General features: G+C 36.2%; 1 protein-coding gene across 1 annotated transcript; it reads right to left on the reverse strand.

Annotated features, from left to right (window-relative positions):
* Window positions 1-1,393: 1,393 nt before the first annotated feature.
* On the reverse strand, window positions 1,394-24,228 carry LOC116892785 (zinc finger protein 420-like). Its single transcript, XM_032894658.1, has 5 exons — window positions 24,075-24,228; window positions 22,235-22,703; window positions 8,430-8,511; window positions 5,460-5,586; window positions 1,394-4,415 (listed from the first exon to the last, which is right to left on the reverse strand). Exons 2-5 carry the CDS (start codon window positions 22,267-22,269, stop codon window positions 2,266-2,268), a joined length of 2,394 nt encoding a protein of 797 aa, XP_032750549.1. The 5' UTR covers window positions 22,270-22,703; window positions 24,075-24,228; the 3' UTR covers window positions 1,394-2,265.
* Between the last annotated feature and the right edge of the window lie 1,262 nt (window positions 24,229-25,490).

Raw genomic sequence — 25,490 nt, forward strand, 5'->3', positions numbered from 1 at the left:
AGTCAAAGCCCTGGTTAGTTTCTCACTGCCTGTTTCATAACTCTGCATGTTAACTGGGCTGCAGTTTCACCCATTGTACTGCTGACATATAACTGTTCTAGGATGAGAGCTCTACATAGATGCTAACTCTACACAGGGTGCCCTACAGCTGAGAGTTTTCCTGTCCCTAAAAAAAATGCATCCTCTATTTGTCTCCTATAATCTAGCCCTCCCCAAGCACTTCTGCAAATGCCAAATTTTTCATGCTCACACAACCTACTTTTCATTTCCCCATCATTCTTCAGGTCATGTGATTGCCCCATGATAGCTATTTTTCCCATTCTGTCCAGGTTCTCTTCAACTCAACTCTGGATGTTAGGCTGCCCTGGACCTCCTCTCCACAGCCTGCCACACATTGCTGCCAGCATATACCAGTAATATTTATAAATGAGTATAGAATGAAGAAAACAAGAATGAGGAGTACAAGGTGAGATATCTTCATTGTGCACAAGTTTACAAATTTACCATAGGAAATCTGTGAATTAGATAGGACAACCATCTAATGTCATCAAACAGAGGGATCTCAATAAATGGAACAATGAGTTTGAATTTACTCAAGATTGTACTAATCAAGACTACTTTCAATACTGAGAACAAAATGTATGCATTGATGATTTTGTTTACTGCAATACACTGCACTTTCTAGGGTCTAAAATTTCTGAGTCTTGCTGGTCTCAGTCTCAAAAATTCTAATATAGTGCTTTGGAATTGGACTAAATACGTCATCATGTTTTCTTTTCAAAATGATCTTCCAGCATACCTTTGGGGATGTCTAAATTGTATATGTGCATGTGTGTCTTCTCTTTTTCAGAAGTTCTCTCTTTAAAGCTTCATAGTATCTTGATACTTGTATGGAAGGAGTTATATGTCAATTTAAGGTAGATATAAATATTAAAGCATTTTCTGTGGCTTTATTTCATGCTAAGTTTTCTGATGTTTAGAATCTTAGCTTTGTATAAAGGATTTAACAAAAGGAATTCATTTGTTGAGGCTTGTAGAGTGGGGTTTCTAAAGCACAATAGGACATGAGGATAGCACAACTGTTTTTTTGTATTTGCCCACAGACAGTAGTGTTCTGAGGGTCACTGGAGTTGGACTGAATCATGGGGTCTAAGCATGAGTTCAGAATCATGCATGGAAACAGCCCAGTTTGGATACTGTCTGCCAGTAGCACAGGTTTGTAGCCATATTTTCATGTTTCACCAAGGACCTCTTACTCTTCCCCATGAATACAAGCAGCTTCTTTCTTAGGCTCCCTAAGGCTTTACATGCTGTCTGTGTTGAGTCCTTTTAATGGTATAGTGTACTACCATAGTAGTGAGGCTGGAACAGTAACCACAAAGAACCTCTGTACTTTAATTAAATGTTTTCTCTCTAATACTGATTTTCTGGCATACAGGTTTGGAGGAACAATTAATGGGTTCAGCACATGTTGTATGAGAGACATTTCCAGAGAAGATACAACATTCCTATGTACCCACTCAGCCAAAAATGGGAATTTATAACATTACCAAGTACGCTTGCGACTGAAATCCATCTTGTTGAACCAATGGGGTTTATTGGGGTTACTTACATAAATACAAGAATGGAGCTGCTTATAGGAGCAAAAAGGACTAAAAGACAGTTGCATCATGAAACTCCAAGCCAGCATGAGATACAGCTTATGTACACCTGACACCCAGAGCACACTACACACTTGTAGCCTGTCTACAGGTTTAAGGGCATCATATCTTACTACCTAAATAAATCAAATGTCTTCTAAGCAGCAAGACAGATATGAGTTTCTTCAAAGTAATTAAGGTCAATAAATTCTGTCAATCTCAGGTACTTCCTGAAGATGTTCTGAGTTTTTTATTTCCCGTCTTTTTCAGCTTCCTTACAGGATGGAATGTTTTAGTTTAAAAAAAAAACCTGCTAGATTACACAAATAACATTCTTCAGGCTTCTCCATTTTGTTGCCATTATGAAGTATTTGAGTTTGAAAAAGAAACATTTTAACATTTTTTTCCTGCAAATGTCACATTTGTAGCATTTTTCCTCAGTATGAAATCTTGATTTTTTTTCTAACATTTAAACATTACTCAAAGGTGTTTTCAATTTTCTCATGTTCATGATTCTCTAGTGTGAAGCCTCTAGTGGTTTATTAGTACATAGCACATATAAAGCATATGCCATTCTATTTACTATTGAATCTTCTGTTTCCTGCATGATTTCTCTGATGTTTTCTTAGACGTGAGATGCAGGTAAAGACTGTGCTATATACATTGCATTTATAAGGCTTCTCTCCTGTATAAATTCTTTGATGAGTTCTAAGGTGGGCTTCTTGGATAAAGGATTAGTCAAATTCATTGCATTGGTAAGGCTTCTTGAAGTATGAATTTTCTGATGTTTTCTAAGAATGGATCCACCGGTAAAGGATTTTTCACATTCACTACATTTGTAAGGTTTCTCTCCTGTATGAAGTCTCTGATGTGTTCTAAGGTGATCTTTCTGAATAAAGCATTTGTCACAGTCACTACATTTGTAAGGTTTCTCTCCTGTGTGGATTTTCTGATGTGTTCTAAGATTAGCTTTCTGGATAAAGCATTTGCCACAGTCACTGCATTTGTAAGGTTTCTCTCCAGTATGAATTCTTTGATGTCTTCTAAGGTGGGCTTTCCTGATAAAGCACTTATGACATTCACTGCATTTATAAGGTTTTTCTCCAGTATGACATTTCTGATGCTTCCTAAGATCTGAGCCAACCGAAAAGGATTTCCCACACTCACATTTGTAAGGTTTCTCTCCAGTATGGATTCTCTCGTGAGTTCTAAGATTGGCTTTCTGGATAAAGCATTTGCCACAGTCACTACATTTGTAAGGTTTTTCTCCTGTATGAATTCTGTGATGTCTTCTAAGGTTGGCCTTCCGGATAAAACACTTGTCACATTCACTGCATTTGTAAGGTTTCTCTCCGGTATGAATTTTCTGATGTGTTCTAAGATCTGAGACAACAGTAAAGCATTTCTCACATTCACTACATTTGTAAGGTTTCTCTCCTGTATGAATTCTTTGATGTTTTTTAAGCTTTGCTTTCTGGATAAAGCATTTCTCGCAGTCACTACATTTGTAAGGTTTCTCTCCAGTATGAATTTTCTGATGCATTCTAAGATCTGAGCCTACTGTGAAGGATTTCTCACATTCACTACATTTGTAAGGTTTCTCTCCTGTGTGAATTTTCTGATGTCTTCTAAGGTGGGCTTGCTGAATGAAGCACTTGTGGCACTCACTGCATTTGTAAGGTTTCTCTCCAGTATGAATTCTTTGATGTATTCTAAGAGATGAGCCAACAGTAAAGGATTTCTCACATTCACTACATTTGTAACTTTTCTCTCCTGTATGAATTTTTTGATGTGTTTTAAGTTGGGATTTCTGAATGAAGCATTTGTCACATTCAGCACATATGTATGCTTTCTCTCCTCTATGAATTCTCTGATGTCTTTGAAGACCTGAGGAGGAGGAAAGGGATTTGCCACATTCATTACACCTGTGAAGTTTTTGTCTACGGTGGGTTCTGTAATGGTTTTCAAGGTGTGATAATGTATAAAAGGACTTACTACATTGCTTACATTCATAAGGCCTCTCTCCTCCATGAATTTTATGGTGATTTTTCAAACCTAAATAGCAGATAAAGGATTTTCTACAATCATAACATTTGTAAGTCTCCTCTCCAGTGTGGATTCTATAATGCCTTTCAAAGCCTGATGAATGATAATTGCACTTGCCACATTCTATACATTTGTATGGTTTTTCTCCATAATGGATATTATAATGTACTTTTTGGTGTGAAAAATATAGAATGGACTTATTGCATTCTGTAAGTTTATAGGTTTTCTCTCCAGGATGAGTTCTCCGATGTCTATAGAGACTTGAATAGGCCCTGAAGCATTTTCCACATTTTCTGCATTGGTAAGGTTTCTCTCCACTACACATTCGTTTTATCATGAGTTTATGTTTAGAGTCAAAAAATTTATCATACTCTGTAATTTTGTGTTCTTTCTTTCCAGTGTCAATTTGTGGATATGGGCCAATGATGGAACACAAATTTAAATGCTCCCTACAATCTTTGTATTGCTCTTCTTCAGTGTTCCTACTTTTATGTGCCTTTAGGTTTAATGATTCAATAGAATGATCCCATTGGTTATCACTCCCATATATCTTGCAGTTTTCTGTAGTATCACTTGTATTGTAATGTAAGCTTTGGGAGGAATCATAAAGCATTTTGCCAAGCTCATGACATTTGTAAGACTTTTCTTCGATATTTGCATGCTGATAGACAATATGCTTTGAGCTTTGATCCACGACCTCTTCATATTTACCACATATGCAATGGTTTTCTGGAAAATTAGCAAATTAGGGATAATAAGGATTGATAGTTGATTGAACAGATTCAATAACTTATGCCTTCCTAAGTTTAAACTCTCAAAGAAAACCTAGCAATTCATAGAAATAGAGCTCTCAGTAGAGGACATTTGTGTTTCACTATTATAACATGGTTGCTCGGAGGAATCTCCACTCTGATCTCTATCAGACTGAAAGGGTCAATAATAGTCTTTTCATTCTCATCTAATCTGCCTATGTTGTAGAATATTGAACAAATAGGTGACTGAAAATTAATACAATATGAGAAAGAAGCTTTCTAAACAATCATATGGAGAATACTTCTCTTTTTTTGTCATTTGTGTTTTTGAGAGAGTCACAACATATAGCCTTTATTGGCTAAGAATTCATTATGTAACCTAAGCTGGCCAGGAACTCACCAGATCCACTTGCTTCATCTTCCCTAGAGATAGAATTAAAAATCATGCAGTACTAGGACTAGAGACCTTTTATTAGAAAAAAAAAACCAAAAAACAAAAAACAAAAAAGAAAAAAATTCTAACCTGCACACCAACAACTCTTTTCGTATTTTAAAATTTCTTCTTCTTTTTTTAAATCGGAAATAGGTAAATAGCTTACTGTCTTTAATTAACCCAAATGCCTGACAACTGCCTTATTTGGGCCACTGGAACTTCTTTGTTTCTGTTCCTACTGTGACCATGTTGAATAAATCTTTTCTTTTTTTTATTTCTATTAAAAAAAGAGTAAAATCAAAGTATTCCAACAACTACTTGTTGCACAATAGTGAGTTTCATTGCTTTGAATATTCAGGTTTCTTTCAACTCTGAACTGGGGATTAAAAACTAGATAGAGTGGAGGGATCTTACAGCGCATATGATTGGTTGTTACTGCTGAGAGTGCTGAAAAATGTAGTTATGGCTATAATTATAGAAATTTTCCTTATTTCTGGTAGTTTCTAGACAGATCAGAGAGTTTATATATGTACAAGGTAGGTAAATACAAAGGGTGAGTGAGGAATTCTATAAAAAAAGCATTCTTACCTACAAAAACTAGATTGCTGTAATTCTCCCACATTACATCCATGTATAGAGCTCTTTGAGAAGAGTCTAGATATTCCCATTCCTCCTCGGAGAAGTCCACAGCCACATTTCTGAATGTTAATAGATCCTGTAATGGAAAATAACCCATTTACCATGTGCTGTTGACAAAATGCTTTCCTATGTAAAAGAGACCTTAACAATTAGACAATTTTGTGATATAGACAAAAAGTATTCATAAATAAAAGTTTTCTAACAAGGCTGCAGAGATCATTCATAAATTAAGAATCGTGGTTGATCTTCTGGAGAACCCAAGTTTGGTTCTCAGCACCCTCTTTGTACTATGCAATAGATTATAATTTTAGTTTAACTGAACCCAATGTTCTCTTCTGAACTTTACAGGAAATAGGAACACATATTACTCATGTATATGTTCTGAGAAGTATACCCATAAGTAAAAGTGGAAGTTAATTTTAACAAAAGACATATTCTAGAATATTCATACTCTATATTATATTTTCTATCTCTGTGAAATGACATTATACTCACAATTAGCATATTTGGAGAGCATATAAGACACAAATTTGAGGTCTAGTTGTGAGAATATACTTTTATGAAGGCTATGTTAATATCAAACAGGATCACACTGTCTTATTGCAGGTAGAAAATTGTCAGGAAAACTATGCTTCCAAAATCAATCTTGCTCAAATTTGGATACTGGATCAATCCTGCTTGCAGCTGGGCCTCACAAGACTCCTTTCCTCCCTCCCTCTCTCCCTCTCTCCCTCCCTGCCTCCCTCCCTCTCTCCCTCCCTTCCTTTCTTCTTCTTCTTCTTCTCCTCCTTTTTTAAAAAAATATAAAGACAGGTTTTGGGGGACAGCTCTCTTGTTCACCAGTCCCAAGAACGGAGGCCAAGGAAATCACCATGCAGACAGGGGGACAGAGGTGGAGTCAGGGTGGGGGTACACACAGAAACAAAGAAAGAAATGGAGAGAGAGAGAGAGAGAGAGAGAGAGAGAGAGAGAGAGAGAGAGAGAGAGAGAGAGAGCACACTGACTTAATCCTAACATGCTCAGTTGAGATTCTGTGGCACAAGTACAATGCTATAAAACAAAGTGGTAGAATACAGAACGCAGAATTCATGGATGAATAGTCAAGGAGGTTTTCTGTTATTATTGTTTTTAGCAGTAAGGAGTATAACATCATTGCATATATCCAACATTCTAAACAACACATAGAATCTGGTACAGAAAAATCATTATTAGACAACATTGATATTACTACATTTTTCTAAAAGTCAACAAAACCAATAAAGATTAATAACAATCTCATAAATTCCATATGCAGGTTCACTACAGAGTAGTCAGAATAAATATCCTATGTTACAATGCATTCAGATGAAGTAGAAATATTTTCTGTGATTTACAAGGTTGTGTGAGAATAATTTTAACTCTTCATTAATTTTGAATATATTATTATTCATGTGATTGTCTCAATTGTAAATTTGAATTTTTAAATTTCAGTATTATTCTTTTCTTCCATACTTGCACTCAATCATCTAAAATTATTTTAAATTTCATAGATAATTTTCACTTATGATGCTTTCATTTTCCAAAAAAAAAAAAAAAATAGAAGATACAACATTATACAAGGGCTCCATCATGAATACACATAATTTAATGTAAACCTGAGGAAGAGACAGATGGCTCAGAGGTAAAGGGAACTTGTTGTTCCTGCAGACAAATACAATTTAATTTTCTCTACACTCATGACTTCTTACTTCAGTGCTTTACCCCTATACCAAGGGTTTGGTGCCAACCTCTGAGTTCCATGGTTATCAATTGAAGAATGTCGTATACATAAACTCATGTAGATGAATACTCATATACTTAGTAAAGACATTTTCTTTGTAAAGTAAGAAATGAAACCTGCTTAATGCAACATCTCTGCAGAATTTCTACCTATGTAATACACAGATTCAGGGAAAGGAAACGTATAGGGTGGCAGGGGTCTTCCACCTCTGAAGGAAGAGAGCAGAATCATTAAAAGCAACATTGATTTATGCTTCAAAATTACACATAGAAACAGGTCACTATCTGTAAAACATTTTTACTAATAGATTCTACATGATGTAATATAGAGGTGGGAAAAGGACTGTTTACACTTTGTGTGAAAACTAAAATAAAAAAGAGAAAATACTAATCTACCAATTGAGAACTTATCACTGAGCATTAGAATCAAGAAAAGGATATGAGGAGAACCTCTTTTGAGACAAACAATTTTCAGATGTTGATACACCACAGGTACGTGATCCCTCATAATCCACGTTATATCAAATAGCAGAAAGAAAATCCACTGTATTGCAATTTGCATCTGCTCAAAAATACATCAGTTTTTATAGCAAAAGCAAGCCATATATTCCTTCCATCATATGGGTTCTCTAGGGTACTGAAATATTTACTACTAGGATTCAAGACAGTGAGTCTCTTCTATTTCTACTGTTCCATAAATTGCTCAGTGAGGTTGGTCAAAATGTCTATGTGTTTCCGTGGCTACTTGCATAAAATGATTTGGAAACCTTACTGTCTCTGAAATGCAACCTATGTGGCACATTAAACCTACCTTCCTCACTAATATATAAGGACAAATGTCCATACTGTGTAGGAACTGGCCAATGATACATTTCTTTGATCATAATCTACAATGGAAATATGAATTTACACTCATAATTACAGGTCTGACGTACATGAAAAATATGTGGGCTTACACTAATAATCTAGAGAGGATACAATGGGACAAGGCTGTGGTATGTAGGCGACAAAATGTAAAGGCTTAATCTTAACTAAAAAAGAAGAAAAAGAGGAAAAAAAAAGTCATAGGAAATAAACACTTTAGATAACTTTACCAGAGGCAGGCTTGCATGGTTTCACTGAAAAAAACATTTTTCAAGGAAATGTGAATACAACACTAACCTGGGGCACATCTATCAGAGAAGCAGCCATTTTCCCTGTTGCTCCTCTCTGAGTTTCTGTCTCAGGAACAAATACTGGAGTTCTTGACATTTCACATCAACATGTCAAAAGTAAAAAGCTAAAATTAATACGATTCTTTTACTGACAATGTTAAACCACATAAGAAAGCTCCCAAAACAAAACAAAAAAGATATCTGAGTTGCTTACTGTCAATGTTCTTACATATAGAAAAGCGGGATGAATATATTTAAAGCAATTAAAGGAAATAACCGTGGATCTTATCACTACATCCAGAAATCCCTGGAGATGAAAGTGCATTTGAAGAAGTTATGAAATAAGAGAGATCATCCTCTCAAGTAGCACTAAGGTTCACATTTGGAGATAAATTATACATAAAAAAAATCAGAGAAAATTTATCCATGATAATACAGGGAATAAAAATGTTTTGCATAAAGAAATGACAAAAAGAAGAGAGCTGGAAGTAAGATTCCCTGTCCAACTCACAAAAACAACAAACCATTAATTCTAACTGGAGGGAAGAAAAATACTACCAGGAATGTTACTAACCAGTGTATATTTTTAAAATACTGTAAGAAATAAAAATCCTGTAGTATGAAAATCTCAGTAGACATGGAAATATCTGAGACAAAGTTTAACAAGTTTGCCTTGAGATGAACTCCTAAAACAAATAGGAAGAAATGGAGCACAGCTCAACACAGTAAAAGGCAGGTGTGTTATATAGAGGCCTACAGCACAGTGCCAAGGGAGAAAAAGGAAGAGCATTGACAAGAACATTCTAAGGAAAGGAAGGTGCATGTGCTCTCTAGTCTCATTTACTCCAGAGTGAGCTTGAGAAATCTGAATAAGGCTGAGTAGAAAGGAGATGCAGGTAAAGAAGTTGGCAACAAATTTGTTTTAAATGATCAAGTTACATACAAAACTTCCCACAGACACCATGGGGAAAAAAATCTTAGAATTGTGCTTTAACTATTATTGAAAAATGCAAAACTAATGCACAAAATGACTAGTTTTCCTACAAATTATATAATGACAATTTGAGCAATAAATTAAAAATTTAGCACATTGTGGTAGGTTCACCAAGAACTAGGAATAAACGTAAGTAATGATGACTTCTCTTCTATGAGGAAAATTTTAAGGCATCCATGAAAAAAATAAAAAGGAAAAGAAAAGCACAAAAGGAAATGGACTGCCATGCACTCTGACTGTCAAATAATGTGGTGTAAATGATTTATTACTAACAGTAACCAGCAGAATCAATGCAAATTCCATCAGCAAAATACTGACATGTTCCACAAAATTAGATATGGAAACAGTCACACCGTCACAGAAAAATCACAAATGTTATTGTGAGGAGCTCAATCCTAGGAGTAGGTAAGAAAAGTTTCTTTAAATAGAAATTAGGGGTCCAAGAAACTCAGCCTCTTGCCTGTGAATTCACAATCATAAGTGAGAGGATGAAATTAATACGGGTTCTTCTGAGTCCTATGCAACAACACATTTTGTATAATTATGGAAATGTTCGTTATAATCTCCCCAAAAAGATTCAGAGCTTAAATAAATAAATGAATAAATAAATAAATAAAAGAGAGAGAGAGAGAGAGAGAGAGAGAGAGAGAGAGAGAGAGAGATTTTTCTTCTGCCAAACATAATTTGGCATAATGTAGGCTAAATGGACTCTGCAAACATTCCAGCTCTTCCAGTGTATTTGTGGTTCATCATCCCAAGCAAGCAGACTGGATCTAAAAGCACTTCATCCCCACCCCTTTTTCCAAGGTTAGGGTCTGGCCTATCTTGAAGCACTGAGACAAAAACCTGAATTTCAAGGAATGGTAAGTAGAGCCTGGCTGTGTCATTCATATACATACATACATATATATATATATATATATATATATATATATATATATGTGTGTGTGTGTGTGTGTGAGTGTGTGTGTGAGTGTGTGTGTGTGTGTGCATGCGTGTGTGTGTGTTTCATATATATATGTGTGTGTGTATGTATGCACAAGAAAATGTATATATATGTATACATTTGCTTGTTTGATTTTGTGTTTGCCTTCTCTCACACTGGGAATAACTCAATATAGACGGATCAATGGGCCCAGCATTTTGCATAGTAACAATTGCAACTAGGACACAAAGAACTTAAGCCAAAGCTGATTACATTTCCTGATGTATTGCTCAATAATTATATGGAAACTTGTTCTCCTAATCATCTAATCAATCATTAAATGAGTGCTTAACTTTAATGGTAAATAAACTAAAAAAGCCAAATTAGAAATTCTGCGTCATGTCAATTGGATACATTCTTATCTGTCAATCACTACTGGGGATTTAAATAAAATCTTTAAGTTGTCTTCTGGAGATAGTTTGTTATATTCTATAAGAAATGTAACAAGAAAGGAGGCTGTTTTGAGTGTTCTTTGCCAATGCAATTAATCTAAATCTCTTCATTTTAGCCTCAGGCAGACTCTTCAGACAAAAAAAAAAAAAGCAAATGTATCCTTCACCAAAATATTACAGTAATGTCTATAGGCAAGAAACTAAAATTCCCCTCTGAATCCTCTTGAGCCACAGTTCAAATAACCCTCACCACCACTGTTCCTACTAAAATGGCCCATTAAACCCCACTTAAAGTGTTCACTGTTTCTTCTAGTCCAGAATCCACATTCCTCTAAACAAAAGCATGGTTAAGCCTACCACAGCAAAAAGCAACAAAAATTTAAGAATAACGATATAAATATACTTAGAATAAACTTAAAATTAAAATATAAATAAATTAAAATAAAGAAAAATTTAAAAGTATATTTCCTCTGGGTAATATGTTGGACAAGAAACATAATTGCATGTTTCACAAATTCCCTTGGAAGTCAGAAGGAGCTAATAAGTCAGAAAATGAATTAAAAATTATATTTACTTGGAAATTTTCACCTAAAATTATTTCTGGTACAGCCTAAGAATTTGCTATATCAGAATTGGTCTACAAAATGCAGAGAGCCTAGAGCTTTCTACCAAGTTCGTTTTCCATGAAATAGTTATGCTTTGGTATTGTTACAGTATCAGCTGAGTTTTCATTTTCACCTTTGCATGGGAAAACCCAATTGTTTTCTTTTTCAGGATATTCTCTGATTATTTTTCAGGTACTTCTGAATATCCTGTGGCCTAATAGAAAAGTCTTCTTAAGCTCAAAATTAAAATTGCCCTAAATTTTTAAGGTACCAAATAATAATACCTAATAATACCAATGACCACTGTTATATAACTGACTTTGTGGTTGCCTTTGGTTTGATAAATGATTAGACTCTGGTAAGGGACGTCATTAAAGAAGGCTCATGAGAGCCAATCCTCTATTAAAATCATTATTTAGCTTTGTTTGTAGATTTAGCTCAGCGGTAGAGTTCTTGTCTATCAAAGTGAAATGTCCTAGGTTCAGTCCTCAGCTCTAAGGGAAGAAATATTTTATAGTATATAGATATTATTTTATACAAAATTCTAAGTTAGTAGTGCATAATTCATAATGGATATTAGAATGACATCTGAAACGACAACTGTTTGTGCATGAGACCATCTCTGCTCTCAGGTATGTGTAGATATGTGCTAAGAGGGCATAATGCTTTTCGCTAATTATTCAGCTACAGAGCATAGTCCCAAGTCTGGCATGGGGGCCTGGTGATTCAAGGAAAATATCATTGTGGCATATATGTAACCTGACTGTTGAGCAGCTCTTTATACATTTCCTTTTGAGGACTCTTATTACAATTAAATACTAATAATGGCCCTTATTCTACCAAATGACTTTAAGAATTTAAATATTAATCATGTTACTACATCTCTTACTATCCACAGGGTCAAGCTATTGTGGAAGAACACAATCAAATACATAGCTGGCAAAATTTCAAAAGTAAAAAGGGGGTACTAATTATGCTCATCTAAATCCTCACATACTATGCTAACTTTAAATTAAAAAATTATTATTCACTGTAAAGGAAAATGACTTTTGTGATATCCCAAAATATTTTGTCCCTAATAGAGACACAGTCTAAAGTATATGTAGTTGTGTGATTAAGAATGGCCCCCACATACTCACAGGGAGTGGCATCATTTAAAAGAAATAGGACATGTAGCCTAGATAGAAGAAGTGTGTTATTATGGGTAGGCTTGGGAGCTTCAGAAGCTCAAGCTAGGCCCAGTGTCACTCTCTCTTCTTGCTGCTTCCAGATACAGATAGAGCACTCTCAGGTCCTTCTACAGTACCATGTCTCCTGTGCACACCCTTGCTTCCCACCATGATAATGGACTACAATTCTGAACCAGTAAACCAGCCCAACCCCAATTAAATGTTTCCTTTGTAAGAGTTTTCATGGTCACGATGTCACTTCACAGTAATAGAACACCAACTAAGACAAAAAGTTAAATGAGAAGACTTAGAAACTAATCAGTAGAAAGGACCTGATGTTTTAATATTGAGTGGAGGTTGAGAGGTTTTCCTTAGGTCCTTCCAGAACATGAATATATTACTGATCTAATGTCTCTGACTAGGACATCTAGAGGATGAAGGAAACCTATGATGGCAGATGACAAATACAGCGAGAGGAGACACCCCAAGAGGGAAAGTAAGCTGATAACTTGGGCAGTTAGTAGGACTCTAATGCATCAAATGGATATTTTTGGAAAACAACAAGAACCACATAAAAACTACGTAATGTATATAAGAAATACTCAAGTTAATAAAAAAAAGGCACTTTACAGTAAAAAAAAAAATCTTATCAGATTATCGATGCAGAATCCAAATTTTTTTGGTCAGGGGAATAGAAGACTCTTCTGTGATAGGAGACAGTATGATATTGTTTGGCCATGCTATTGATTGTTTATAAAGGTGTGGAAAATGATGTACTGCATTCATTTTGCTCAGTAAACCTTTTCAGTGATCAGGAGAATTAAGAGAGCACTCTGAAAATTGTGATGATTCTTTACTTCAATTGGATCCTGTAATGGTTACAGCCACAATGGAATTTTTTCACTGTTCTCAGGAATCACTATTGGAATACACAGGGAAGTCTCAAAATGGCCTGTATGATTAGTAAAACTACTATTACAGCAAAAATATTAGCAGAAATTCATCTATAGATGAATGAACTAAGGATCACAGTTTTACAAACCAGAGCAACTGTAGATTATTGTTGTTCGAGCACAGTCTTGATGGGAAACAATACCCTGGCATGTGTTCCTTTAATGTGTCAGATTTTTCCCATACTATTGACTGTCAAATTAGTGATGTACATAATGAGACAGACAAAATCTTCAAGTGAACTCTGAATGGCCATCAGGTTAAGATGGCTCTCCCTTTTCTTCAGTCCTCTGTTACATATTTTTATAATTCTCTTATGTTTACATATATTAGACTAACTAAGAGGTAATGCATTTAAACTTGGCCTCTATTATAGCCAGTGTCTTTTCTCAAAAAAAAAAAAAAAACAAAAAACAAAAAACAAAAGATGGGAGATGTTGGCAGCATAAATGTCCTTGTTCCAGATCACTAGGGAAAACAAGAAAATTATTCAAACAGGGTTGTCTCTTCAAACAAGGAAACAAATTTTACCTGTTTACCTGTTTCATACCCAAGAGAGCTGGGAGTTGATGTCAATAACCTGGTGAGTGTTACTAACTAAGGTGCCAGACTACCCAAATACCCCAGAATATTCATCCTAGACTCATGCTCTATCGATATCTTTATCTTTGTTTCTCAGTTCATAGAACCCATTCTTAGGAGAGATGCCACACACATTTTACAGTCTGCTGACCTCTATATTATATATAAGATCTGGATGACCAACACCACACAAGTTCCTTCTCTGGACCCTTACTCTAACGTAAGTAATCTATCTCCAGAATCCATCTTTTTGGAAGAAAGGATGTACTTTGAATTGAGTTTTTATGTAATTATGCTTTCTTTTAACTTTTTTTTTTTTCGAAGCTGGGGACTGAACCCAGGGCCTTGCACTTGCTAGGCAAGCGCTCTACCACTGAGCTAAATCAACCCCAACCCCAACCCCATTATACTTTCTTGTAAACCAGGGATTGTATCACACAAGACAATGTTTTTGCAAACTGTACTGTGTTTAAATGGGTTTACAATAAACCAGCTGGAGACAGACTTTCTAGAATTTGAACCAGCAACAACTAAATTGGCTGAATGGAGTTTTCCTTCTTGCTTCTTGTATTTTGTTCCTGTATTAACCATGATGTCTGCAGGAATTCCCACTTTTAACCTCTGATGTGTCTCACCAGAACCCAGGCAATTCTTAATACACTCAAGTTGACAATCAATGATTGCTATGACAATTCTGAGTTCCTTCCATCTCTGGCTGCTACCGATTTCCTCTGTGGAAAACAATTTTATAGTTTCAAATGAACTAGGATTGTAACATGTGTTAAGACTGTTGGCTTATTTAACTATGTTATATCCTTGTTAATCCTATGTTGCAAAGTAAACCTCCATTCTACATGCCTGGATAAATTTTTTTTTAGTTTACATAGTTATGGTTGGCGTGCACGCGCGCACACACACACACACACACACACACACACACACACACACACACACACACACACACACGCATGCACACACACATGCACATCACATATCAAATTTTTATTTATGTCATCTCTGATAATTTTCTTGATAATTAAAGGACATACCCATGATTTCTTTTTAAAGAATTTTAGGTTAAGTATGGGAGAGCAGATGTCACTTACCAGTAACTTCATTTCCAACTGATCTTACCCAGTATAGGAAAGACATATTTTGTTTCTCACGATTTCAGGAGTTACTGTAATGTTTTCCAAAAAATCGAAACAATATGGTCAAAGGCAAACAATGGTCAAGTGTGTTTGAAGATAAAAATAAAGGAAAGAACTCAAATAAATGTCTAGAAATAGATTGCTGGTATTTATGAATTCCTGCAAGAATTTAAAAGATACTCAATGAGCTAAGCAAGAAGAGTAATAAGTAAAGGAGGTTAGGAAATGTATAGTATCAGAAGCAGAGTTAAAGCAACACAAAGATAACAGAATATAGCCCAGAAAGCTACACTATGAGGAAATTGCAGAGAATCTCTCCAGTTTGGGGAAGGAAAAAAAAAAAACTCACTTGTGATGGTTTGAATAGGTTTGGCCCCATACACTCATGTATTTGAATGTTTGGCCCATGGGGAGTGGCACTATTAGGAGGTGTGGCCTTATTGGAGTAGGTGTGACCTTTTGGAGGAAGTGTGTTACTGTGAAGGCAAGCTTTGAGGTCTCCTATGCTCAAGCTCAACTCATGGAATCAGAGTCCCCTTCTGCTGCCTGTGGATCAAAATGTAGCGTTCTGCCTTTCCTGGACACTGATATGCTTCCCACCATAATGATAATAGATTAAACCTCTGAAATTGTAAGCCAGGCCCAATTAAACGTTTTCTTTTATAAGAGTTGCCTTGGTCATGGTGTCTCTTCTCAGCAATGAAACCCAAGCTAAGACATCACTTAACCTAACTTAATCTCCATTAACCTCACTCAGGAAAAAACAGGACACACAAATGGAGAATTCATTATTTTTAAAGTAAAAAGGATTGGATCAGCAGCAATAGAAAAGGTATGTTTCCTCTCTCAATACAAGGTGGTTATATGAGAAGGTCAGTGAAATTCACAGTAGCAACATGAAATTCATCAGCAGGATAGAGACACAGGTGATATCCAGCAAGGTCAAAAGCTCCAGTGATTACACCACATGCAGCTAACTCTCATCAGAAACAAAAATGTGCAAGACCTACAGGGTATTTTGATGTTCAATTGGAAACCACTGCAGTGAAGTGAGTCTGACAATGACAATGTCACTCGATGTGTTTGGTTTCAATGCCCTTCACATATGAGCAGCGTGGAAGGGTTATGTGTGACTTAGGATATAATAAATACCCACTCCTGAATCCCAAATCCTATTTAGCAATCATGAACAACTTAGAGTGGGAACATTCCCATTCTACATCACATCTCAATAAAGAGCTTTTAAGATCTTAGGCCTGTTATTACACTACAGAATAAAAACAAAACTGTGGTGCTTGAGACAATTCACTTTCCTTCCATACTTTTCTGTAGATGGGATGCTGGATCATTGAACTTTCCTGTCCTATAAAATCTTCCACAACTAGGGAGGGTCCTCTCAAAAATTTCTGCTGTGATCCTAACTACATATTCAGTATGATAAACCTTTTGCTTCCACATTAAAAAGGGTACAGAATGTTCTCTGGCTCTGGGTTCCATAAGCACAAACAACTTTATTTATCCTACACAGGTATTATCCCTAACTTTTCCAATGTTGATAGGAGGTATCAGCTGTCCTGTAATACATCCAGGCTCCACACTGACTCTTACACTAGGAGTGACAATTTTGTGCTCTTTCCTGTACTGTTATCTTCAAACCTTATACAATACCTCCAGATCGTTTATTGTTCTTTACTTTCTTTTTTTCTTTTCTTTTTTCTCTTTTTTTCTTTTTTTCTTTTTCTTTTTCTATGTGTGTGAGTGTTTTTGCCTGCACAAAGGTCTACGTACCGCTTACAAGCAGTGCCTCCAATGACCAGAAGAGAGCAACTAATCCTCTGAAACCAGAGGTAAAGGAGGGTGTCAGTATCCATGCAGGTAAAGGGAACTGAGTCTGGAACCTGCAGGGCAACATAACTGCTGAGCCTATTCTATAGCCCCTTGTTTACTGTTCCTTAATTAGCTACTGTGGAGACTTACATCAAGGAACGGTAGCACAGAATTTATGAAACAATAAGGATAATTTTGTTCTTAAGGGTGTCAAGGTAAGTACAAGGTCATAACAGACAGTCACATAGGTGTGGATGACAAAAACCTGCTCAGAAGCTTTGGCAGCAAGAAGTCACGGTTGTAAAAGACATTTGTCTGTAATTATGTGCCTGAGGCCTTACAAGGATAAGAACAAGTCAATCTGAAATAGTATATAGAAAGGTATTTAAAAAGATTGTGTAGAAATTCATAGAGTCAAAGATAATACAATGATTCGACAGAATAGACATTTCTGTGATGAAATAAAAGTACTGAGGGAGCATATTTACCTAATACAAAGGATCCTTAAGAATTAGGACTAGAGGTGAAAAGGGACATTGTAATGTATGCCAATGACGTCAGTGTTGGCCTTTGGAGTATTGAGGAAAGTCATACACAAATAAACAAAAATTGAAGAAGAAAAGGAAGAATTCCTAGAAACAAATGAACAAATCACTCTTCTGTATCATAAAAGTAGACCAGAAATTAAGGAAGTACTGAGACTGAGGCAGGAAGAGTTTCCTCTTAAAGGACTGGACAGATTCAGCACGGCACTCTCCTTTCCTTTAGGTAAAACTTATACTAATGACAAAAGGAGACTAGTGCAGAAAACACAAACAAAAAGAACGTGGAAGGAGAACAAAAGCTGAGTTCATATCAAGAACAAAGGACCGTTCAATACCAACAATCTAATCAACTTTAACACACCAAATACGCACACTTAGTGAAAGAAATATGACCATGTCAATAGCCTCATGAAAGGATTGGGCAAAATATCACATTTTGCTAGAATAAAAGCTCTGAAGAATGTGAAAAGGCGCATACAGTAATAAAGACATAATAAATACAATGAGCCACTGCTAAACCTAATTCTACAAAAGAAGGACAACTGGTATCATCCCTCTCTAATCAGGACAGAGAAGAGTGTCCACTTCCTCCACACTAACTCAACACAGTCCATCAGTGAGTAATTTGTTCAAGAGGACCCAGAAAAATGTAATGGAGAAAACATGAGAGAGTTAGAAAGGAAGTCAACAAAGGAAATAAAACTCTGAAATCCAAGGACTTTAAATACCCATGAGATTGCTCAGATTTGATAATACTAATAAGCTGTATAATCCATATACAACAGCACTTGTGTGTGTGTGTGTGTGTGTGTGTGTGTGTGTGTGTGTGTGTGTGTGTGTTGTATTGTTTTTATTGTAAGAATAAGAAGAGACTGAGAAGTCAGCAGGCCACTCACAGCATCTAAAACCATCGTAAACTCCCTAGTGTTAAAAGCTGCTATGAAAGCTGGAGCAGGGGCCAGATTTATGAATGGCAACACCCTGATTTGTATCCTTGCTAAAATTCCTAACCTGCCAGGCAAGGGATGCCCTCAGGTGTCATAGTGGCAAGATGCTTTTGTGGGTAAGAAAAACGCTTTTAGGTTTGATCACAGCCCTGTTCCACAGAAGGAAACGGATGTTATCGGGAAGCTGGCCAAAAGCCAATGAGAAAGGTCACAGGTCCTGGGAAAGAATCCACTACTGACATTTTCCTACATGCACAAATACTTAAACTTCTTTGAAATGACTCAGTTCGTACCCATAGCCTGGTGCTTCTTTCACCATGGCTCAAAGAAAGTTTGTTTTGAAAGAGCATCAGTTATTTCAGACTCATAACTGGTCAAAAACTGAGAACAATTGACTGCTGACTGCACAGCCTATTAGAGGAATCACTTTCCACATATAAACCACAAGCAATGTGACCAATGAGCAGACAAAAATGATTTTAAGAAGTGGAGGATAAAGGTGTATGAAAAACTCTTGTGATGTGACATGGCAGTTTAGATTATGAGCACATGGCCTGGGTACCTAGCCTAAACCCACCCAAAATCATACATGAAATATGAGGGTGTCTAATGAAAGAAATATGGCTAACCAGGGAAGGGGGAGAGAGTGAGTGTGGTGGGGATAATTGTGAGTGATTAAACTTTGCAGTGATTAGATGTTAATATTTGTTAATTATAAAAATTAAACGTAACTTAAACTGATAGAATTTAAGGGAGATATCAATGCCCAGTTAAAGGCAGGCCTTTGAAAATCATTGATCTAACCATCTAATTAGAAGTTTTACACTTTCTGTTATTGCTTCTATTGACTTAATGAAAACTGAACAGTAAACAAAAAGGGAGTTAGAAGAAAATTTGAAGAAAACAAAGGAAAAGCTAATTAAGCAGAAGAGACCTCTAAAATGAAAACTTGAATTCACTGAAGGAACTGAGAATGATACAAAATGGGAAAACTTTGCATGGACATATTATTATAAAAATAATGGTGTTATAAAATTTGCATGATAACTCAAAATCTATGGTAATCAGTGTCCCCTCGAATTACTTCATATATACAGTAAAGAGGCTTCTACAAATTTACACAGAAGCACAAAGACTCTAAGAGTTCAGAGCAACTCCAGACACATAGAACAAAGCTTGATTTATATCAGCTGTGGTTTCAGAAGATCCTGCAAACCTACAGGGGCAACTGTACCATGGAAGCAGCAGAAAAGGGTACACCATATCCAGAACCAGCCCCAGCAGGTGACTCCCACCCAGATGACAAAAACATATGATACAGAATAGACAGCCTCATCAACTAATGGTATATGGAAAAGTATCATAAAAGAAAGAAACTGTGTCCAATTCAATGAATTGTGAAATTTTTAGAGGAAATTTTATTTCACAAGGGGAAACAAGTCCATATATGTACATAGGCACCTAGTTTTTGAATAGAACTACAAATTAATAGGACACAAAAGCAAGAAGCAACAAACAGGACTGCATGCAATTAAAAACTGCATGGAAATGGTATGATGAAACAGTCTACAGAATGGATAAATTTATTAGCAAACTTCCTTATAAATACAGATTTTATGAAGAATTTAAAAATGCAAATAAATATTATTATAATCAATAAATAAGCATAAAACATAAGGGTAAGTTAAACAGCAATTAAAGCAGCTGAAATGTACATAGTACATACTCTGCAGGTTTAGCCAAGAAGAAAATGACCATCTAATATACACTGAGGTCTCTGCTCAGTCTATTTAGGGTCTATACTTAAGTCCTAAACAATATCAAAACCTGGAGACAATGGAGGAAGAAGAACACAGGGATACAATGTCAGTGGGAATCAAACTCACTGAGCCACCAGGCAACTCAGTGTACAGCTTCTCGAACAACAAAACAAGGGAAAAGAGAAAACCTAGACAAGATACTACTCAAGTGTATAAAGGAAGGAAATACTGCAAAATAACAACGACGTAGAAAGGAACGGAGAAAGAGGAAAAGAGACATAAGAATAGGGAGAAATTAACAAAAATGTTTTGTTTATATTTCCTTTCAGTGATTTCTTGAAATATATGTGGATACTGTTCCCCAAACCAAATATGAAAATAGAATACTGCTTCAAAAGACAAAACCCCAAACACTCTCTCTCTCTCTCTCTCTCTCTCTCTATATATATATATATATATATATATATATACACATATATATATCTGTCTGCACTATATTTAGAATATATGTAATAATATATACTTTTATAGAATTTATACATATGCTTTTATATACTTTTCATAAATATATTTATATATGTATATATATGTGTGTATACATATGTATACACATACATACACATACTACTTCAAATATAAGAACATATAAAATGCTAAGAATCAAGGAACTTTTTAATAAAGATATGCCATAAAGAATGTTTGTTATAATTATGGCAAGCAAGAGAAAAAGTCAAATCTATCAACTTATAAAACAAACTTATTAACAAATGATCAAACAGTTCATTTTCTGAAAGGTATGTGCTCAATTTGAATGCATTCTATAATACAAACTTTCAAATACAATGACAGAACTGTAGAAGCACATAAAGAGTGATTCAGGGAAGCTCTAGTGTCCACCATTCAGTGATGTTGAACATTAGAGAAAGGCAACCATGAAAAACACAGAAAACCAAAAACACCTAGCAGGTCTCCAGGGAATCATGAACACAGCAGCAGAAGCTGCCCAAATCTTCTCAACATTCAAGTAGCATGTTCTACTGTGGTCTTAGAAATAGAACAAGTCTTCAAACCTAGTAGTGATCAATGTTTAATAAGTGTCTTCTCTACAAACCAGGAATGCTGACATCAACAGCAGAGAGAAAACGGAAGAAGTCATGTGACTACTGACTCACTGAACATATGTTCAAGCATGAGAAGAAACATAAAGGAATATTTGTATTTTGTAAAGATTCTAAGAAATCTGAATCAAGAGCGCACAGATATTTTTCATATGAATAGAGAAAATATTTGCAAAATTTATAAAATTGTGAGAAACCACAAAAACTTCAAAAATTGTGAGAGAAGGATCAAACACAGAGGTGATTTCAAAGTATATAAGAATTATAGATACACAAACCGTGGACAGTGAACATAGAGATAGGTGACAGGGGATATCAATGGGAAGGCAATATAGTCAGAGTTTAATTCTCTGTACAAGTTTTTAGCAAAACTTATCAAAATCTGGCAGATGTAATGTTAAGAAATGGAGAAATTAATCCTTAAAGACACAGAAACTGAAGGAACACAAAATATTTCATGAACTCTGAGTAGAAAAAAACCAAGAGGTATTAATGGTTCTAACTAAACACTACATTAAAATTATAGTAATAAAGCCTGGTAATATTGGTATGAAGACACAACCAGAGCTGGGAATAGAAGAGGGAAAGCATCACTCACATGCAAAGCCCAATTTATTTGCCTTTGAGTATTAATACATACAGAATCTTCAAACACCCATGACAGGATAATAATCCTGAGACTATTCTCATTTCTAATTTAATAGAATATGGCAAAGCCGATTTCATGTCCTGTTTCTACTGTTACTTGAGCCCCTCCCCATCCCTTCCTCCATCCCTCTAATATACCTGCATCCTTTGCTACAGTTTCCTCTCTTCACCATCTAGGGCTCTTTCCTCTACTTCACAGATGAGCAGGACTGGCTGAGGAGTATGAGACCTGCATGTGAGAAAGATTCCTCAGAAAGTATCTGGAACTTTTCATGAAAGAAAAATGAAAAATGCTCACAGCTGTCAAAAGAATATGTTTGACGAAAGGAGAAAACATCATGAAAAGTGTCTGTCATTCTCTGAGGATTTCACTTTACTCTGTGAGATGTAAAACTCATCACACACTGCTCACACAGGTGCAGGGTAGTTTTCCCAGCGCCTTGAGGAAGAACAAGGAAGACTGCAAGAAAACTATTCTCACCTAGAGAAACCAGACTGTTGCACTTCTCCAACAGGAGATCTCTGTAAAAACTCTGTGAGCAAGGTCTAACCATTCACATTCCTGCTGAACCAAGTTCACCTTCACAGCATTGAAGATCAACAAATCCTGAAATGAAAAATTAAAACAAACAGACAAAAGCCAGACAACAGTTTGGTCACAAGTACAAGGGCAGAGGTTTTTTTTTTTTTCCTTTTTTCTTTTCTTTTCTTTTTTTTTTTTTTTTTTTTTTTTGTGAACCAAGGAGTCATTACTCTGATACAGGTGTACAGGTGAGTGAGCACAATTATTTAAAGGATGCTTTCTAATTTGTTTTAATCTAAACAGTTTGCTAACTATAAAATCGTATGGTCTGATACGCTCTCCGAGCAGCCACGGTGCACTTGCCTGGACCTACGAATTTATCATATAATTATACGTTTCTGAATTGTATACTTATATTTTGAATACTGTATTTATAGAGTGCTTACTTCTCAAGACAGAAAATTAACAGGGAGTAAAATTTGCAAACTAAATGTTAATATTTACAGCCATAACTGCAAGTACCGCTATGGGTAGCCCACCAGAGATGACCACTCAAACAGTTTATAGCCCACTCTTTATTTCAGGCAGCTGAGACCACACCCAAGTGGTCAGGGACCTAAATGTGGCTGTGAGTGTCCAGAATATAATGTTTTTAAAGACAGGGATCTAATCCAGGCATCTTGTTTGGCAGCTGCTGGGAGAGTTTTGCAGAGTAAGCAGTTTGAAGCAAGCAGTTTTTAACAGAAGCTAAAATAGAAGGTTAGCCATCCTGATGGGGGTTCTAGCACACCAGCAGCTAGGATAAAAGGTTGGCTGGAAGAGGTTACTCCAAAGCAAGCACTTTTATCAAAGCCTAAATATGATAGATTAGCTAGGACATCCTGACCTATAGTTTCTAGAATACAGTTGGGTCGTTTTTACATGGGATTCTCCATCAAGAAAATAATTTTTTTTAGATAATCCTGGAAACGGTCTCAGCAGGAATACAAAATGGAGGAACCTCTACATGTTTTGCTGTCACAGTGTATTTTCTGATTCAATCAAATCTACACTGGTTCTTCGTGCAAATAATATCTACAAAGCTTTCTGCCGTGCTCAGTCCCAGGAGCAAAGGACAACGTCTGGAATAGGCAAGTGGTAGAACAGAGAAGTTAGCAAGCATGCATGAATTTAAATTCCAGCAGCTTTGTAACTGCTACAAAACAATGAGAATCCTGCTTGCAGACAACTGATGATGCAAATGCTCTAGCAGATTATTTTATGAAAATATTTTGGCCAGCATAAAATAAATGCAAAAATGACGATAAACCCCAATTCATAGGATCTCAAAGTTCCCGACAATGGTAGGATATCCAAGGTAAGATTGTCTATGACAGAGCTGTGAGAGAAGCATCCTTTTGACCAGCCTCCACCCCTGTTTTCCACAAGGTTTCCAAGCCCCGCAGCTCCTCTGACCTGGGCGTTCCATGGGGCTGCTGCTCACGCTATGGCGCTGTTGATTGATGATTTTGCTCAGGACACCTCAAGCCGCACCTGTAGATGAGGGAGACTTTCACGTCCTACTAGAGAAGCCCATTACCCGGACCCCGGATTCCGGACCTCGCAATTCCCCCAGTCCCTCAGTGAATGGTGGATTTTTCTGTCACTCTGTCCAGGTTCCTTGGAGCGCCGCCCTAGCCCCGCCCACCACACGCCGGTTCCGGTTACGTGGGTTTTTTTTTTTTTTAAACCTGCCCCTCCTAAGCGCTTTCTCTTTCTTAGTTTTCCAAGTCCACCCGATTTCTTTTCTTTTCTTTTTTTTTTAAAAAAAATCTTCGTCACCCTGATGATCAGCATCCCCGCCGCTCAGAGACAGATCCCTCCTACTCAGTCTTGGGCAGCCTGTCACACTTCTGTCAGGCTGCGCTGCACTCGCTCAGCGGTCTCCCACTATGCTCGCTGACATCCAGTCTAGAACTAGATCTATAGAATGCTACACCCAGGTCTTACCTCTATAGGCTTATGAGTCCTTCAAATAGAAGTTATTGTACCTAACTTTTCATCTTGAGATACCAGCCTTCTGGGCTACAGCAAACAAAACAAAACAAAACAAAACCAAAAACAACAACAAAAGCAGCCAACAACGTAAATTCTGATTTTTGTTCCATTCTCAAACAGAAGAGTAAAACTAAAACAAAAATGCCCTTGACTCAAACAAAACAAAACAAAACAATAACAAAACCTTGAACTGTGTCCTTTAAGGAAAGCACTGTAAATTATATCCAGAATACAGAACTCAAAAACCAGGGTCAAATTCAAAGAGGTCAAAGCAGGTAGATCATGGGAATGAACTCAAAAAGGACAGGAACAAAACGATTTCTGGGCAAAACAACAACAACAACAAACCCAAAAGCAAAAAACAAAACAAACAAAAAATAAACCAATAGCAAATGCCAAAGGAAATGAGAATAACTAAGGATATGAAGATTAAATTCAATAAGCAGTTAGAAACATCGATAAAGTCCAAACTGAAATGAGGCAATAAATGAAAACTGCAGTATCTAATAATGTCTCAAATTAAACAGGCAGAACACAGAATATTAGGCTTGAAGACAAAGTAGAGGAGCTTGGTGGCTCAGTCAAAGGAAATGATGAATTAAAAAAATACGCTGTGAAAGTAGCACCCTTTAAAGGTAGAAGTGAAATTTAAGGTGCGCATTCTGCACTTATATGAAGTAAAATAAATTTTAGACACAACTTAATCTGGAGAGCTTTTCTGGAAAGCTGGATAATTATTTTCATAACTATCCAAATGGAGTGACACTAAAAAGCCAACTGCATCCTTCTCTCAGATCTTCACTATTATCAGTCAAATATCTGAAATTTTGCCTT

This window comes from Rattus rattus, chromosome 2, assembly GCF_011064425.1.
Source record: "Rattus rattus isolate New Zealand chromosome 2, Rrattus_CSIRO_v1, whole genome shotgun sequence".
Classification (NCBI taxonomy): Eukaryota; Metazoa; Chordata; class Mammalia; order Rodentia; family Muridae; genus Rattus; species Rattus rattus.

Excerpts from the sequence above, each read along its gene's own strand:
- LOC116892785 (XM_032894658.1), bottom strand. The coding sequence starts at position 22,269 with ATGGTGAAGAGAGGAAACTGTAGCAAAGGATGCAG. Across the intron at positions 8,512-22,234 it reads AACTGTAGCAAAGGATGCAG|AACTCCAGTATTTGTTCCTG; the intron begins GTATATTAGAGG and ends TGAAATGTCAAG. Across the intron at positions 4,416-5,459 it reads CAGCAATCTAGTTTTTGTAG|AAAACCATTGCATATGTGGT; the intron begins GTAAGAATGCTT and ends CTAATTTTCCAG.